This window comes from Ambystoma mexicanum, chromosome 6p (genome assembly GCF_040938575.1).
Source record: "Ambystoma mexicanum isolate Mex_15411 chromosome 6p, UKY_AmexF1_1, whole genome shotgun sequence".
Classification (NCBI taxonomy): Eukaryota; Metazoa; Chordata; class Amphibia; order Caudata; family Ambystomatidae; genus Ambystoma; species Ambystoma mexicanum.
The window spans coordinates 1105530649-1105549114 of record NC_090935.1 but is presented as its reverse complement, the minus strand read 5'-3'; the positions used below and the strand labels follow the sequence as shown (position 1 = coordinate 1105549114).

At 45.8% G+C, this 18466-nt stretch overlaps 1 protein-coding gene across 3 annotated transcripts in view; it reads left to right on the top strand.

Moving 5' to 3' along the window:
- Window positions 1-18466, top strand: part of DAPK1 (death associated protein kinase 1) — a 986032-nt gene that overhangs the window by 666891 nt on the left and 300675 nt on the right. For all 3 annotated transcript variants that reach the window (XM_069625713.1, XM_069625714.1, XM_069625715.1), the window contains exons 16-17: window positions 12139-12336; window positions 15143-15340. In XM_069625713.1, the coding sequence (XP_069481814.1) occupies window positions 12139-12336; window positions 15143-15340 (396 nt within the window). The remainder of the gene's footprint in view (window positions 1-12138; window positions 12337-15142; window positions 15341-18466) is intronic.

Sequence of the window (18466 nt, the reverse complement as noted above, 5' to 3'; positions counted from 1 at the left end):
CATTGCCTCTTTGCTGACAACGAGCAGAGGGCACATTCCCTTCCACAATGGATAAGTGCCACAGAGTAGTACTATCCAATCCAGTGAAGCGCTTTGTTCGGCCACTGCATTTTCCAGGATTGAGTCTTTCCAGTCACATTGTGCCACCTGGTGAGTTTGGTCTTCATGGGGCATCTACTACTCTAGGCCATAGTCGTGGCTAAGAGACTGCAATTATACTCTACAGTGAGGAAGACAGTGTTACAAAACAGCCATTGCTATACTTTACTTGTGATCTCATTAACCAATTAGTACCCACCGTGGGGGGGATAATCAGCCAATGAGGAGGCTCTGAACAGTTGATTACCAGCGGTAATCCCCCAGCTTCAAGCCACCTCACGGCTGGAGGCTGCCATTTTCCCCTGCCGGGGAATGAAGCAAGTGTGGTCTTCGCCCCCCTCCTCCCCACATCCACAGAATTCCCTCCCCAGTCCCACTTACCTTCTTTTCACACCATTCTGGGAGCAGACACGCTGGAAACACTTCTGTCTCCAGCGTGCCCACTCCCGATCTGAGACAGCCCATCATGGAAAGGGAAAAGGGACTACGTGTAGTCCCTTCTCTCCTTACCATGGCGGCCATTTTTTGTTTAATATTTTCAATGGCAGCCAGGGCAAGAGAAACCGACTTCGTTTTTCCTTCCCCGGTGGCCATTTTTATTACTTTTTTTTCTGTTCTGAAAAGCCAGTGAGTTTCTGCACAGAAACAAAAATGCTTTTAGTGCTCCGGTCTAACGGGCCGTAGTAGTAATAGCATTCAGCCCCTCGCAGGGGGGTCATTACGAGTTCAGGTAATGCCCCCCTTCTCTGGGCGTATTGCTTAATTCAAGACTCTGCTTGTGAGTTATGAGTCGTATGAGTCTGTACACACCATCCTCACAACATACCTTAGTCCATTTGTTATTGTTGGTTCCAAGAGGTTCAAACTAAAACGAGCAATCCAACATCCAAAATGGTCAGTGAATGCACACAATGCACACCTCTGCAAACTTGCACTTGCCTGTACTCTAAGGGGTGAAGACAACGAAATTAGGGATCAAATTATTGAAAGTTACTCGCATGACAAGCTCTGCATATTTAGCTTTACGTGATCCAGCACTGTTCCTGTGCACATACTGGAACTTGTGCATTCACATGAATCAGACTGGTGGATGCCCTTAGTACAATTCAAATGGAGGCCGTCAATGTCGCCAGAAGTCAATCAGCACGACTGAGGAGGAGTGCCCAAAATAACCACGTGTCGCTCAAAACTTGTTTCTTATATGGAGTGGCATCATCAGAGAGACTGTCCTGGGAAAGGATTATAATGAAATGTAAGTGGATAAATCATCCTGTTTGGTAAAGTGTGCAAGTTATCACTGAAGGCCAGGAAATGGATAGACAGGTCCAGCATCCCATGCAAAAATCAAAGGTGACTGCAGGGCTACTGCACTATCTTCCCAGACAGCAAAAATGCAACTTGCAAAGTATTAGTCAGCCAAAACAGAGATGGGAGGTATATCCCTTTCCTCGTCAGGTTCCTCCCTCGGGAACGCTCTCCCTGCCCCCCTCAGACTTGAGCAGGAACTTCTTAAATTCTGGAAACTTCTCAAGACCTTCCGTTTCGCTTCTTCCTTCACTCTTCCGTGGTAGTTGTCCCTTGCCGCTGCGACTGGTGCTTGGTCCCTCCTGAGTCCTACAGGGGCAGACCACCCAGGACCAGTCTCCTCCAGCATCCCCTACCAGCACTTCCCCTGGCACTTGCCCTCCTTTGCTCCCTCTGCACTGCTCACCCCCATGGGCCCACCACCACATGGTGTGTATACTAGTCCTTCAAATGACTGTTTAAGACCTATGGGAATACAATCTAATGGAATTTTGTCATAGGCATGCACGATACCAGGTCCCCTCCCACTTTAGGAGGAAGGTTGTGGCCGTTTTTTAGGGCATCACTCATATATTAATTAATAGTCGGGACATAAAACAACCCTGTTTTAAGCCATGGATGGTATCTATAAATGTAGTCATGGACCCCTCTTTGTTAAGCCTGATGGCGACAGAGGTATTTGTGTACATCTGAAGAAATGTAGACTATGGGGGTCCATGCCCCCTCTTCTCGTTTAGCCCACAATTTCATACGTATTACACTATCGAATTCACCGGTATAGTCGATGAACCACAAATCCAACCTACTACCAGGGATCCGATATGTCTGCTGTGATATGGTTTATTGTCCAAACGTTATGGATAGTGCTATGTCCCATCTAAATCCCATTCTCCTCCACCCATTTATCCATTTTACTTAATAGTAGTGATGCAAACATTTTACAGCCGTAATCAATCATGGCTAATAGCCTTTACTTTATGGGGTCAATTCTTAAACCCATTTTAAAAAACAGAATCAAAATAGACATAATTCAGGGTTCTTTATTATGGCAATATTAGCCAGACTGTCGGGTGCGGGTACTCTTGATTCCTTATTCTTCATGATGACACCCTAGCTATTGTCCATTTCAAGCGCTCAACAATTTTTTCCAAAGGATAGATTTAAACTATCCCCTCCATTCACATCCTCTACCGCAAGACTATAATGTGCGGCAATATGTAATACCCAACTGTCCTCTGAAATGGGGTTAATCTCCTGAGATTTATCCTCCGGAAAATGCTTACGATAGAGATGCCAACATTTTCTGGTGTCATTTGATTTCAGCATGCCACAAATCAACTTCCAATTGGCATTCTTAAGATCGTGCCTATATAATTTAAGCTAATGTTTGTATTTTGATCGAATGTGCCACCATTTGCTGCAGCGGCTCACTGTCTCTAGAGCCCTGGTTCTCTCCAGACTGGACCACTGCAACAGCCTCTTCCTCAACCTCCCTTCTGCTCTGCGCCCTCTGCAACTCTTCCAGGACAGAACGGCAAGACTTTTTCTTGGCCTCAAGCCCAGGGACCACATCTCTCCGGTGCTGAAATCCCTCCGCTGGCTCCCCGTGGGTGCAAGGATCAAATTCAAGACCCTTTGCATTGTCCACAAGGCTTTCTGGGGCCTGGGACCCACCTACCTTCAACACTGCCTACCTAAATACTGTCCCTCAAGAGCCCTCTGCGTATCTACCGCCATCCTTCTGCGAGTGAGCTGGTTCTCCAATCAGAGATTTGGTGGCAGATCCCTATCAGCCGGTGCCTGCCCCTGGAATAGCTTCCCTGCCGCCCTACGTCTTGAGACGGATCTCCTGAAATTACTGAAACTCCTCAAGACCTTACTCTTCTCCTCTTCCTTCTCTCTCCCTCTAACCTGCTAACCTAGTTCTCTCCCTCCTATTCCTTACAGCATGCTGACTGGCCGCCTGGTGTACCTCAGAGTCTCACTGGTCCCCAGCACCTCCGCCAGTCCTCTCTCGCACTTGCCACAGTGCCCCACTCCCCACCCACACTCTACGCACTAAGAAACTAACCCAAGAGAATGGCTCTCTCTGCACTTAGCCCTCTCTCAACCGACCGGGTGCACTTGACCCTCCCCTCCCCGTGACCCTCTGTGCACTTGCACGATCCATACGCACCACGCCTGAAGATAGTCTTTCTGTTTCTCCCCTAACTGTACTGTTAAAACTGCAGAATCACGGTCAGGCCTAAATGCTATATCCCATACTGTTAAATGTATTTTATTCACTTACTCTGCCTGTGCAGACTATCATCTCAGATTTTTTTCAAGTGCTCTGAGCAACAGTTTTTTTTCCCCTGTGTTGCCACCCTCCTTGAGCACCTTGAAGTAATTGCTTGTGTATAGGCGCTATATAAAGAAAGATCAATACCACTTTACTTCCTTACATATGTTCCTAGATTTCTTTAGCTTCCTAATAGCACACCGATGGTGTGTTTTCTCTTTATTAATTTTCACATCAAATGGAGCCTCTGCATGTTCATCTCGTGTCTGATCAGCTTCCCCTTCATGGTGTGTCCCTTTATAATCTCATTGATAATGGGGAGGATATTGTCCTAGCTCAACTCAATTACCCTAAAAAGATCCTTATTTTTATTTCAAGAACAGTTACATTTATCTATATTTATCTATCATTTCACATTATAGGATTCCCTTACTTTTATTTCATCATTTAACATGCAGTGCTTCTTCATTTGACTTTTACTTGAAGTAATGTAGAGGAAAGAATGATCACTAAGTGGGGTGAATTGGCCCACACAACTGTTTATCTTCACTATTACCTAAACAGTCCATCCTGGAAGACCACTTCCCATTAGTCCAAGTATCACAACCTAGGGTACCAGCCTTCAAGCATGGGTTGATATACATTAAATCGTCTCTCTGCAAAAATGCAACCCATCAATGGCAATTACCTCTCTGTTGTCGACCATGGGAACCCGTGCCAGGCAGATTGTACTTCGTACGAATTACCATATCCCTTTCTTCATAGCTCCCCATTTGTGTCCAATAATGCTTCTTCTGCACAACTACAAGAAAAATTGAAGTTGCCTACAACCAAAAAACCTCCTTTGTGGTTTTGTAAATTACATTTCATTATGATTCCGTTTATACAGGTATGTAATAGAGCATTGAATCCTAGAGATTAGTCATTGGGGTCCTTTTCCCAGGTCCAAAGGCTCCCACCATTTTGGCACAAAGCACCAATGGCGACCTATTGTAGCTTTTGTATTCCTTCATGGTGATGAGTTGTTGCACCTATAGATGGCCCCACCACCCCCCCGACGGGAAACCCCTCGCTGCACATGTGACTGCTCTCGAGATTACGTTGTATCCATCTAGAATAAAACCTTCCCTAAGCCAGATCTTTTTCAATGTTTCGGATTTAGAAGCATTTAAAGTTAACAAGGTATTTGTTTCCATACTGTTAGATAGGACTATGGCCTTTTTAAAGTTATACTACGACAATTCACTACTTGTCCTGGTAGGAATAACTTGAAATGCCTTCGCTCGTGCGCAACACTGGATACCTTCAGTCGTATCCCACCGCTGTACACCAATTTGTTAAGACGGATTTCTGAACTCTGTCCTGGAGGCGCAGAGGTTCAGAAGGCCAGCCTAGTTTCTTGGAACAGGGTAACCTCTGGACAAGCCAGACCAATCAGGGTAGCGATCGCGGCGGTCAAGACTAGGTCTCAAGAGGGGTGAGGGTGACTGAAAGCCCGCAATGAGCACACAAAGCAAGGACACTTACAAATTACTCCAAACAGGTGTTATATTAAAAATATATACACATTTATTACAAGGCCTTTGTAACATTGACCGTAGCGAGAAATCACAATAAAAGTCCAGTAAACCAACACATACCAAACCAATACAATATATATACAAATACAAATGAGTCTAACGAGTTAGACGCACAAAATGTGTAGACCACCTAGATGGGGAGGAAAACAGGCGGTGCGAATAATAATTAGACCCAGTCCGCCTTCAGAGGCTCCTAACTAAAAGGAAGTCCAAGCCCTACGAAGAGTGGAGCCTTGTGCTCAAAAGTACCTGCACACGCTGGTGCCAACGGGCAAAAAGGGGAGTCTCTTCGAGGGAAACGGGCAGTTTAGTTCAGTGAACAAATGAAGATGAACAGAGCTCCGCGACTCAAGCGCAGCCTCCACTGTGGGCAGAAGCAGAGCGCGAGTACGGAAAGGCGTGCTGTTTGACACAGCGGGGAAAAGCTATGGGCTCCTGCAGGAGGGCGACCAGTTCCTAGCTATGCTACTCACCGGTCCCCGATGCAAGCAGACCCAGGCTTCTCCGCGTCCGTTTCCGTGCTGGCAGGTTCAGATAGGAGCAGGGGACTTCTCATCGTCGTGTAGATTCCGCAGCAGCAGAAGTTGAGTTGGGGACGTCCCAAACGCAGTGAACCCGCACAGTTTGTTCCCACAGCAGGGCAACGGAGCGGCCGTGTGTATTCCAGCCAAATGTACACTCCTCACTTCAGACCTGGGAATGCCAAGTGTACGAATCGTGTGAGAGTGACAAGGACTCGTAATACAACACAACCTGACAGCGGTTACAGAGCAAGACTCCTGGGTGGGCTGGTCAGCCTGCTGGATGGCCCAGAGACACTTCCGAAGGCTTACGTGCAGGAGATGGTGAAGATGCCGGGAATAGTTGTTCCCACTATTCCAAGGGTCGAAGTACCAATACAGGCCTTCTCGTTCGATCCGAGGTAGAAAGGGTTTCACAAAGCGACAGCAGTGCAGAGGAGCAGTCCTTCAGCGGGTCACCAGCGATTCCTCGGTTCAGCCTCGTGGTTGTAGGATACTTGGCTCCTGTATTCCTTTGTTCGTGAGAACTCAGGAGATCGACCTGGTAGTGGCGTTTCCAGCCCCCTCTTATCCACGGTTCCCTTCGCGCCAAAAGGGAGGGGACCCAATGGGAGATCCGCTCATAAAACACTCACACCATCTGTGGACCTCATCACGGACCACGGGGGTCCCAGGCATTCACACCACCCTAGACTCTCTGGCGCCCAGGATGTGATTTGGGACCAGTCATCCCAGCCCCCCATCCTGGAGGCACACACCAGGCCTGTAGAAGCCCGCGAAAGCATCTGGGTTTCGCGGGAAAGTACATGCCCAAATAAGGAAGGCCCTGGGTCGGCTCGACCTGGGGGAGGTGAAGGGGGCAAGACGGTCAGCGGACAGGACAAAGAGCCTCGTGGTCTGGCCATTTTGGGAGCCAGGCCACCATTTTGGGCTAAGCGCGAGAAACGCGCTTAAAACGCCAAAAGGAGCTCAAAAACACAAACGATTGCTGCCACCAATCCCGTCTGTGATTCACTTGCACCGTTCATTTACAATCCAAAGAGAGTATTTAGGGCCTGTAGAAGACTAGAGACCCAAGAGAGCAGTAATTTAGCTTACAGTGCCCTCTTGTGCCATGTTGCACGAAAGCTGCAACATGGTAAAGAAACTACGGAAAACAACGTTTCCCAGTACTGACTGTTTTAAGGGCATGTCAGTTTCCCCGTAAGAATGGAGCGAAAGACCAGAGGAGTGCGGCAGAAGGCTGCACTTCTCTGGCAAAGTCTAGATCATGGTGAAAACAGCAAAAAGTTTAGGGGTTGCCACATGGAAGGAAAATTACCCACAATTAAGAAATCTTTCCTAACAATAGTTTCCCCACAGAGACTGGAATCCACCGCTCTTCCTCACTTCCATATTGTTCAGCCAGATATTTGTCTACCTGTCATCCCAATAGGCTAAATCTCAGTGGACTGCCTACCATTGATGATATGATCACTTCGGTATTTTCGAGCATTTTCAAACTCCGGCTACAGGATTCCTTGTAAATGTTTCCTAAAAACAAATAAGTCAAAATCCATTGTTAATAATGAGATAACATGTGAAAATAGAAGGGCTCCAATAAGAGGGGAAACTAATTTAATCGGCACCCAATTATGTTTACTGAACGCATCTGGCAGCTCAACATTCTATGGTGCCTAGTTGGGACACATTATGTAGAAGGTGTATCATTTTGTCTCTATTCAAGAAGGGGCTGTCTGTTGCGGGGGAAAAGCTCCACTAACTTCGCCGTTTTTCCCAACTTAAGGCAGTTCCCAACAGGTCAAAACCTCTAAGGGGCTCAAAAGCAACTGCCTCCTCACTTGCTCCAATTATCACTAGGGAGTCCCTCCTAGATCTGTTATTACCTCCTTATATGTCCCTCTGTCTATGTGGCAAGAGGCGAACCAGAACAGTTCTTTTTTCCCAAGAGGTTGGTCTGTGTCCGTAAGTTACACGTAGATCTCCTGACATTTTCTGCCAACGACGCTGCATGGTCATGCATCCCCGCGACTGGCTTTTCCCTGCATAGCCAATTATCCAGGGGGTCTACATTACCCCTCATATTGTTTGAATTGGTCGAAGCTGGATTTGTAACTTTCATCAGTTCATACCTATCCTCTGTGCCAATACATACCACATCATTTGTAGTAGTATTTGCCAATGCTCCGGTGGTGTTTTTAATCTTTTTAGCACATATCGGAGCAGAGGAAGTGACTACCTTATATCTCTTCTGTCCTCTCCTGTTGCGTTTTCGCTTCATCCTTTTACATTTACCTAAGGGCTTTTCTCCCTGGCCCACTGCCCTACTTGCATCATTAGGGACTGCTGATGCTATGTTTGCCCCCTATCAAGCAGTCTCCAGACCTGTTCCCCCAATACTAGGGCTATTGCCCATAGAAAACATAGTAGTTGTCTGTAGATTTTTAGGAAGAGGAGACAGTCTCTTGAAATTCCTTTATTGCTCTGCTCAATGCTGTCAGCTAAAATCACATCAACCACCTTGCAAGAATTTTACTAAGTTCATGTTGCTCTTTTACAAGCGTAGAGCAAATACCGAAAATGGCATCTATAGTCAAAGCAATGGCTTTAGGACTAGGTGAAAAATCTTCCAACCTCTAGTTGTTTTCCTGAGTGCCTATATTTGATTCCGAATCGCTCCCAAAATCCTCTAAATCTGCTGCTATTTGTTCCAAATTCGGTGAGGCAGAGAGGTTGGTTCCAATAATGTTATCGTAAATATTAGAGGCCACATTGCAAGGTTTTGGCTGCGGATGGCCATGGAATTCGTGTTGCAGCATCTAAACATGCATTGAGCAAATAGTTATCTATTGTGGGTGAGGATGAATTTTCAGTTGGCACAGGAGAACCACTTTCTTCCACCAGTACCACATTCTCCAGTAGTCCCACCGCCAATTGTGGATGGAAGAAAATCTTGATTTTGGGTTGCTATTTGTTGATACGATCCATTTTATTTTTTTAATGTAGAAGTAACATTTGCCTTAATCATCGGATCCTCTGATTTTTGACTTCTATTGTTTTGACAGCTTTCCTTGACTTGCTACAAAGCTGGTATCTTTTACAGTGCATATAACAAACAAATAACGATGGTTTCACTGATATAGACACCATAAGGGGCTATTAAAACTCAACACTAATTCCGGGCCTCCAATGTCCTGCTGGACTGCTAGACTAAAGTCACACTTACCCAAAGCAATTGCCGACCCACAGATTTCCAGTTTTGAGGGCAAGCTGGTGCAATGTGAGAGGCCTTTTCCCAGTACATAACTCTCCCTCTATTCAGATCATTGATCTACATATGGTTTGACAGAGGAGTGGGGGCTAGTGGTATAAGAGTGTGAGAACGGGCACCAACTTTCTAGTATTCAGCATAGATCCGGTATTGTTGCGTAACTGAAAGCCTAGACACAAGCAGTGTGTATGCCTTTTAAAGTGAAGCTACTGGTATTGGTTTCCGTGAAAGGCTCTATGGTTGCTCTCGGCGATGGCCATTCCTTGGTTAATCGCAATGTGCCACAGATCAAACAATTCGGAGACTATCTTGAGGGCGTAAATAACCCTGATGCTTGAATGTAGAAACTCTGATACTGACTCACTGCCCGAGGTAAGCAACAAAGTAACGCTGGCACCAATGGTAAACTATAACCAGAGATGAATGTTGGATGCATTTGCAATTGAAGTCCTGTAGTGGATGTGCCTAGTTACTTACCAAATAACCCCAACCATGATCAATATCGAAAAAAAGTTTCCATACCAAGGTTTTCTCTAAGCAAATCTTTAAGAAATCTTCTGCCCCCCCCCCCTCGTCCCCCATCCCCCTGCGCCATCTGTGTTTCTCTTGGGGCTTGGGTTGCCCCTTCCTTCTGCATCTTTTTGCCTTGCTTCCAGTTTGTGTGTAGATTGTATGGCCGCCTTCTTTTGTCGTTTTAAGGGTTCCTAATGCATCCTGCCTAGAAACCTATACACCCTGCGTTTTTCAGGGACTTTGGCAGAAGCATTGCTTGGTTCCTTAGTGGTCCATAGAACTCTTTCCATGTTACGTCAGTCGACCACATGTGCTGAGCCGAGCACCTCCTGCAATCTAGATCAATGTTCCATGGTCTTCCCCCTGTTCAAGACCATTTTCAGACATGTGAGAAGTGTTTGGGGAGGAGAGCCTCCCCCTTCTCCCCAAACATTCCCTTCACAGCCGATACCAATGCAGTCCATTCATTTCCTTGCTGCTATGGTTGACTGGTGTTGAAGAGCGATGCACAAATGATCCTAGTTATTCACTCTTCCCCTCTCTGCACCTCCAGCCCCCTAGTGTCTCGATATCTAGTGCCAGTATATGAGAAATGAGGGAGAGGCCTACGGCAATGAGGTGATGCCCTCTTTCCACCGGAGTTCTTTCAGGAGGATTTCCCCCGGAGCCTGACTTCTGCCGTTTAGTGTAGCAGTGGGAATAGGGTTCTTATCCATATTCTAGCCCTAGCGCTTTACCCACTTCAGCCACTGCTGTCCCTTCTGGCTGCGCATTATGGTTTAGGGATGCACGTGAGCTAGGGGATGGCGATGGAAGATCTATCATTTGTGGGTCACCTATTGGGGATCAACTCTAGTCTAGCCCGCCCTCCTCCTGAAATGCCTTGCCTAAATAGCTGTTAGGTGCTCTGGTGATCATCTGGGGTATGCCGTGGTAGACCCGCACCATCCAGAGTCACTGCTAGAATTGTTACATGTTTAAGCACAACCAGATTAAAGGGCTCTTGTAGACCCCCCTCAGCACACAGTGCTTCATTCTGTGATTATGCCCGAAACCAGGGCATGTTTGCAACATCTGATATATAGGGCTTAAGCCTGTGGTCCAATAACTTGTGGGTCATCTATTGGATAGGACTATGCCCAGTGATTTTGTTTGACTGATTTCTGACAACTCTGCTGTTGAACACCTCATCGCTTCATAACATCCCATATTGTGTAGCATGTGCAGCTGGTCAATTGTTGCTTGGTTATGTGTACTACTTAGATTAAATATTAAAGCAACCATTGAAAGTTTGATATATCCTTTTTAAAATATTTTTTTTACTTGGTTTTTTTCACTTTCTCCAAATGTCAAAGATTCCACCAACTGATTTATCCAGCCCAAATACTCAAATGGGCAAAGGATAACGGAATCCACAACATTCATTATGTAGCAGTACAACTGTGTGTTGGTCTTTCGAGCAGGACTCCCCTTAAAACAGATCATCATGCTCTGCCTCAATGGACTGGATTTGAGAAGACCCCAGTAATTTGCACACCCTCTGACCCTTACGTGTCATAATCTTGCCCAGGAGGGTAAGGTCATCCTTGAAGTGCTCAAAATCTGCTCATTCTCCGCAACTCGCTAATAAGCTGTACGATTGCTTCAATTTATGAAGCAATCCCATTGAATAACTTTCCAAAATCAATACACCCTCTCCCCCCTAATCTGGACTTTTCATAGGTGCTAGAGTAATTGTATGTTCTTGCTACATTGTTTTTCAGACAGCGTAGCATGTATCTACTTTGGCTTTGTCACTGGCAACAGAGGACTGAAACAGGCTAGCAACCCATTCTCATCAGCATGTCCTCTCCCAACACAAAACTCCAGTGGATGCTTGTGGTTGCTCCATATCTGCTATTAAACACGTTCTCTTAATGTCAGTCGCACACAGTTTATCATCCTGCCCCTCAAGTTCTACCTGCTTTTGCAGGCTTTGTTGCTAGCGAGCATGTCGCTTAAAGGCCAAAACGGGCATCCATTTTAAATAACATGTAACCCTTTCTTGGTAATATCACCCACATTACTGCGTTATTGCGTGATGCCCCTTTTCAACGGTTGTCCTGCTAGAAGGTACAAGGTAGATGTAGTCTAGCAGTTAGTCATTGGGGAGCTCAGAGCGGTGGGTTTCAATCCCAGTTGACTAAATTGTATGGCTTTGGGCAAACCACTGGGTCTTCCTGAGCCTCTTTTTCCTCATCTGCACTCTAAGGGGGAGGGGGTAGAGAATTCCCTTTTCCGTACACAGATTTCATGGACATTCTGAGAAGTCGATTTAACTGTAAATGGTTCCAACTGTGGTGAGCACAGGGGTTTTGTTTGTTATTTAGAGCTTGCTGAAATCCCATGTTGGCATTCTGTAGCATTCTCACCATTTGCAGCCAGTACAAGACTGCAATTGTTTCATTGTTGTCATTTTAGGGCAGGTAGAGTAAATGACTTATGTAAAATGTCACCCAACTATGTGCAGATAGAGTAGAATACCTTACCAATTTTAATCTTCCATTGCTGTTTTTGTGACACGAATAGGAAGAAGAAACGCCTCTGCACTGTGCCGCCTGGCATGGCTACCACCTTGTGGCCAAAGCCCTCTGCGAAGCGGGCTGCAACGTGAACATAAAGAACCGAGAAGGTGAAACTCCCCTGCTGACGGCATCCGCTAGAGGCTATCACGACATCGTGGACTGCTTATCCGAGCATGGCGCTGACCTCGATGCTACGGACAAGGTAAGTAATTGAATGATTTGCCTTCAGCCCATGATTGGGAGAAGGACGGTCACCGGGCGGTTTCAGCTGGTGAAATTGCGTAAATGCTCCTGATAGTGTGATTGCTTGGACATCAAGCTGGGATGATTTTAAGAATGGTACCCAATGTAATGTCACTCATTGTATTGACCTGAGGGTAAAGGGCCGAATCACTCCTGCCTGGACGTGAGCTTAAGATATCCAGAATAATCAGATTTCCGCAGTGCCCACTCGAGGGCATTGATGCATTACATGGAAATATGTAGCCTCGATTTCCTTCAGCAGAACTGCACAGTACCGGTTTCTACAAATTCCATACATCTGTCTTCCGCGTGCAGGATCAGATTTGAAATCCCAAGAGAGCCAATCAGCCCTTCATCCATATGAGATCGATGAAATTGAATGATTGAGTTGGGGAATTATGATGCCTGTCAATACAGCCCTTTAAAAACGAGACATTCTATATAAAGTGCTACATAGAAACATTCACTGACCCTTTTTCCGTTCTATTGAAAAGTATTGAGATGCTCACAAAATGAGCGGGCTTGCAATGTTGGGACATTTTCTCCAGTCAGGTGTCGGCGCAACCAAAATGCTCAACATTGCACTATGGATGATGATATTGAGGAATGGCTGGAAGAAATGGGCTGGTCTAGCTGGGCAAGAGGGAAAGGATCACCATGAAACTCAGTGGAAAAGCAGAGCATTGTATGAATAGCTTTGAACCTTATAATTTATAGTTACTACTGTGGAAAACAGAAGTCCCTTGTTGCTTTTCATGTTAATTCTCTATTTAAACATTGATATCTGCTTCTCTGCAAGTGTTACTTCTTCAGTTGCAACTTTTATGTCTGACTAATAATTTAAAAAAAAAATGAACTCGCACCTATGTAGGTACCGAACACTGCCAAGAAAATGGTTCATTGTTAGAAAGTTGTTACTGAATTCAAAGTAAAATGGGTCAGCGAGATGGTACCTCTGCCTATATCAGTCTGAACCCCTCCATCTGAAGCTAGCCTGTGGGGGGCAGGGGTTCCTTGTGTCATTTCTCCTCCTGGCACGACCAACTCATGAGCGTGGGGTGGTTCAAGGGAGATGGGAGGAATGCTGTGTTTAGTCGTACATGGATTCTATGTACAGTTTGTGGGCAAAGCCTTTACTTGCCTTAATCAGCCTATATGGACCCCACCATTGATCGAGGGCTGCGGCCCAATCAATAGACTAGATTTCCCCATTTCACTCTCCTGCAAATTCCATTTGAAAAAGTCAATTTGCTGATCAGGCAATCTGGAAGGGCCAGTAAAGAATGAGATCTAGACTCCTGCATAGACACGGTCCTTGCGCACATAAGGGTGTTGAAGATGCCACAAGGCGACATGTAGCAGTATACAAAACACATTAGTTACACCCAAGTATCAGCAGTTAAAGGAAACTCTTTTGCCATTGATTCCAATGTAAACATGCATGCCCATGATATAGAATACACACTGGAAGCCATAGTATGATGAAGATGGTTTATTGGTTGGCATGCCGTTCGGTGTTGATGTTCATGGGTGCAGGGTGTGGAGGCTGATGTATATGGTAGTGTCACCCTAGGTGATCTTTTGTGGCAGCTTGATCTCTAACTTAGCACTGAAGTCTTGGTTTGTGAGCCTGGAATCCAGTTGAGGTTAAGGATGGATTGTCCGTAGCTATTAGAAGGAAATACTGAAAAAACTAAATCTGTGAAGCAAAGAAAACTGAAGTAATCTGAAGACTATCTGGATAGTATCAAATCAAATATAAGTGGTCTGTTCCCCAAATTCTGGTAATGGTAACGCACACGCCATTTAGTTTTGTGAAGACTTTTCAAAATTCAATCTAAAAAAGTTTACATTGTATTCACAACTGTGAGATTCCAAGTCCATACATTTAAATTCCACCCCAAAAGTATTTTGGATAATCCCCAAGATCATGCTCTTTCTTCCGCCTATGATCACACCAGCATTCTCATTCCAAGCAATCCCCAGGGATTCCTCCATTTTATGAGGAGGATTTTCCTATTGGAATCCCTGCATGGCTTGCCGCTATCGCAGGTTTCCGACGATATCTACAAAGTGACCAACATTTCCTTTTCATGGTTTTGTTTTGCATCACTTAGGGTTGAGGATTGTATTTAGGTTTATTAAGACATTTCCCCAACAAATATCCACACATGGATGGAACATTCTCCAAATGAAAACCATGTTCCAAAGTCTCAAGCTTAAAAGATCAAAGGGCCATGAGCATTGTGGCAATACAATCTTTGAATAGATTTTCCTAGTCAAGATGGCAGACAAATCATCTGACTGTATAGCTGTACGGATGAGTTCTGCGTGCAGACACTTCTAGAAGAGCTGTTATACAATGAATCCAGGCAGCAGTCTTACATAACATTAATCCAATTTCTAGTCCCACGCAGGCACAGTTCACTGTGAAGTGCTGGTGCTTTTTCTGTAGTTTCACACTGTTGAAGTTCAGAGACTAGATCTGGCTAGATATTGAATGAATCGGACAAGGCGCGCGAGAGAGTATGACTTCTAGTTTGAAGCCCCAAAGTAGTCTAGGGAGGATGTGTTTATACGTATGCTGAAGTCTGAGTTGGGGCAAAGACAATGGGTTTATGAACCTGAAGGATTGGGAAGCAGTGGACGTTTAGGCATGGTCTGTTTCCATAGGTTCAGTTCATCCGCACCGTTTGAGTTTATTTTTAGTTTATGTATTTATGTGATCGGCTAGTGACTTCCCGCGATTGTCATTTCTTTTTCAGGATGGCCACATAGCCCTGCACCTTGCAGTTCGAAGATGCCAAATGGAAGTTGTTAAAACCCTCATCAGCCAGGGGTGCATTGTGGATTTTCAAGATCGGCATGGCAACACACCAATGCACGTAGCCTGCAAAGATGGAAACATTCCTATTGTAATGGCACTCTGTGAAGCGAACTGCAGTCTGGATGTTACAAACAAGGTGAGCCCCAAAATTGTGTAGACATTTCTGGATAAAAGGATGCACACTTGAGTCGCTTTCAAGGGTGAATTATATTATTGAAATGTGTTGGTTGAACAGAAGTACAGAAATTTAGAATAACAATCCTAATTTACAACATTGCTTTCGTCCTTGTGCTGCACTTATTTTGCACAAAACGCAGTTGACCTTCAACTTCCCCTTATTCCATCCTCCGTGAGGGGGCGGATGGGCAGCTGAAGGCAGAGCAGTGGGGAAGCTGAGGCAGGGAGTGGTATGGAGAAAGGACAGTGGCTAGGACGCGCAGGCGAGACAGGGTAGTAATGTGGGCGGTGGATGCTGCGAATTAAGAAAGCTGGTTCGCCTCTGCATATAATGCCCATGTCCCGATTGGCTAGTGCATCACGATCACTCCAATCTGGGGGCTAATTGCAGTAAATTCTATGAAACCTGTCTCCATGCAGTGGTTATTTGTGTATTTACAGTGGGTTTAATGTACACGTTTTTCTGTGAAATGGGCAACACTCACTTGTGCCCTGTAAACCCCTTCCCCACACTACTTTGCCACCCCCCCAGCGCCCGACTGAGTCAAAAGTGAAGGTGAGATCTGGTAAGTTAACCTGATTTCGCCTCCCTGCCCAGTTTCTGCCTGCCTTCTCCTCTCTGCTTACCATGGTCTACCATGTAGTCAGACTTCCCTGGTGTTCATTCATGCCTGCCCAAATTCATGTACCTCTCCCCTTGTTTAATCCTTATTGGTCTCGTACTCCATGAAATGTCTGGTGACTTTTGGGTGTTTGATTTTCTGATCCATCCCGACACTGTAACCTCCATTGGCCCCTACACTTTTTCCCAATTTCTGTTAACCTCTCCCACTGCACGTTTCCCCCATTTACCCCCACCCGCTTATTTCGTTTTAAGCGGTTGTTTGCTCCCTATATGTTCAAACTGGTTGGCCCAACCTATGCATGTCTGATTTGCCCTCCCACCCCCAACACACATGCACATGTCTCATTCCCGCTGCTACTGTGCTGTCCTGTGGACATCCCTTGCATGATGGATGCCTAAACTTGCGTAACTCTTCTTGCAGCCTCTGTCCGCGTATACACCAGTGGTTGCAAGCCCTTCCATCTTGCCTAGTATAGTGTGGATGATGACATTGTCAAGGTTGTCATGTGCTGTGGAGAAGTCAACCAGCACCAGCTTCTAAATAAACACCTGAAGAGGAACTGTATGGGAACATGCATCGGTCCTGTATTTGTTTGCTTAGATTAACTCCTGCACTCTAGACCACATCCTCGCGCTACATAATAATCCATCCTCTCATCCCCTCAAGCCTGGTCTCATGAAGGAGTAGGGTTTCTTGAGGGTAGGATCGGCGAGGCTTGGATTCTATGCTAGGAACAACCATGTGTTCATTCCCCATACTCTGTTGGTGTTCCTGCGTGGTACGATCCATCAGGTTATATAGCGTTCAGGAATAACCAAATAGAATTTGAAAGAACAGGACGCAATTTAATCTGCAATTCCCATGTTTCCCTTCTCCCCAGGCCAGGGGTGGGGCAGTCAGATATCTTTGAGGGGTTAGGGGAGGGTTTAAAGAACAAATTAAGAGCATACCAAATGATCACAGAAGACAACCTTATGAGTGTCCACAATTATCAGCAGTTAGTTTTCCTTCATTGCATTCACTAATGGCCCTCATTCCTGTAGGCCACCATATAAATCAAGGGCAACTTCATACGCCCATGTTTCACTGCACATCAGTAATCTGGGTTTGAAATATAACATCTGCTGAGTATTAAAATTCAAAAGGCCACAAAAGCTAGTAATGCGGACAAGCCACTGCCACTTTTCTCACCTAACACCACTAGAGAGAAGCAGAGGGTGATGAAACGGTTTGTAGGAAGGCGTACACGTTGTACGCCTATGCACCGGTTACTTTCCTCCACACTTGAACATGAGGAGCAGCGGCATCGAGGTGGGTGCCTAGGTGCATGCTGGGCTCTTGTGGCACCGCTCTCGTGTATGCTCCTGCGCCCAACCCCTGTTCCCTTTCTCTGCTCAGACGAGGCAGGAGCATATGTGAACAGATGCACAGGTCATGGTTTGCACCCAAATCTCTTGTTTTCCATTGTGTTATGCCACATACGCTGGGGTTTGAGGTGTCTCGTGTGGGGCGATTTGCTCTCAATTCCCCGACTTTTCGTATGCCTTGGCCCTATCCATGTTTGGGCCATCGCCACTTTGTGACACACTTGCCTGCCGTTTAATTGCAAACAGGCTAACACGCTGTCCACCACCCCCAGAGGCTTTTAAGCTCTTAATAACTGGTCAATTAAGTAGACACCTTTCGCAGGCTGCCTGACGAGGGGCCATGCTGAAGTATGTCTGAGTTGTGACGAGGTCTGTTTCATTGTCCAACACAGGACTGTCGTCGGAAGTGCTGAATAGGCTGAACACTGGACTTTCTTCTGTAGCCAGCTGTGTCCATAGAGGCTGAACGGTAGGGGGCAGTAGAATAGATTCTCACTGCTCCATTGTGCACCCGAGCACCCTGCGACACCTTAATCTCTACTGACCTGGACTACGGTCCCCGAGGACGTTCAACCTACCAGCGATTTGAGGTCATACCAATGATCTATAGAGCGCTATATAAATGCCACATAACATAACATGCCTGTTGTGCTGCACTTGAGCCAAAAACCTTCTCTACGGGATAGGTTGTAAAATGGCAGAGAAACCGCACAGGCATGGTGCGACAATGTCAGACAGATCACTGGTCTGAAAAGCCTTCAAAATCAGGCAAGTCAAAGAGGAAACGGAGATCAGCAGTCTTGGGAAAGGCTCCCTTTTCTCAGTAAGAACAGTTTGATTTAAAAACCAATCTTGCATCTCTCAACTGAGGAAGGCAGCTTTGCAGCTGACCTCACCAGTGGGGCGTGTGTGAGAAACTTAAAGCCACTCTCACAACTACCCCCCAGGGATCTTAAAACCCACTGGTGGGAAGGCATCCCTTCTACACAACTTCTTTCCACCCCCCGGAATTGCTCCAGTCTGTACCATGCTCTCAAATGTTTACGCGTATGACGTATAACCCTTCAAGAAGCTGATTTAAAGGGATTTGCA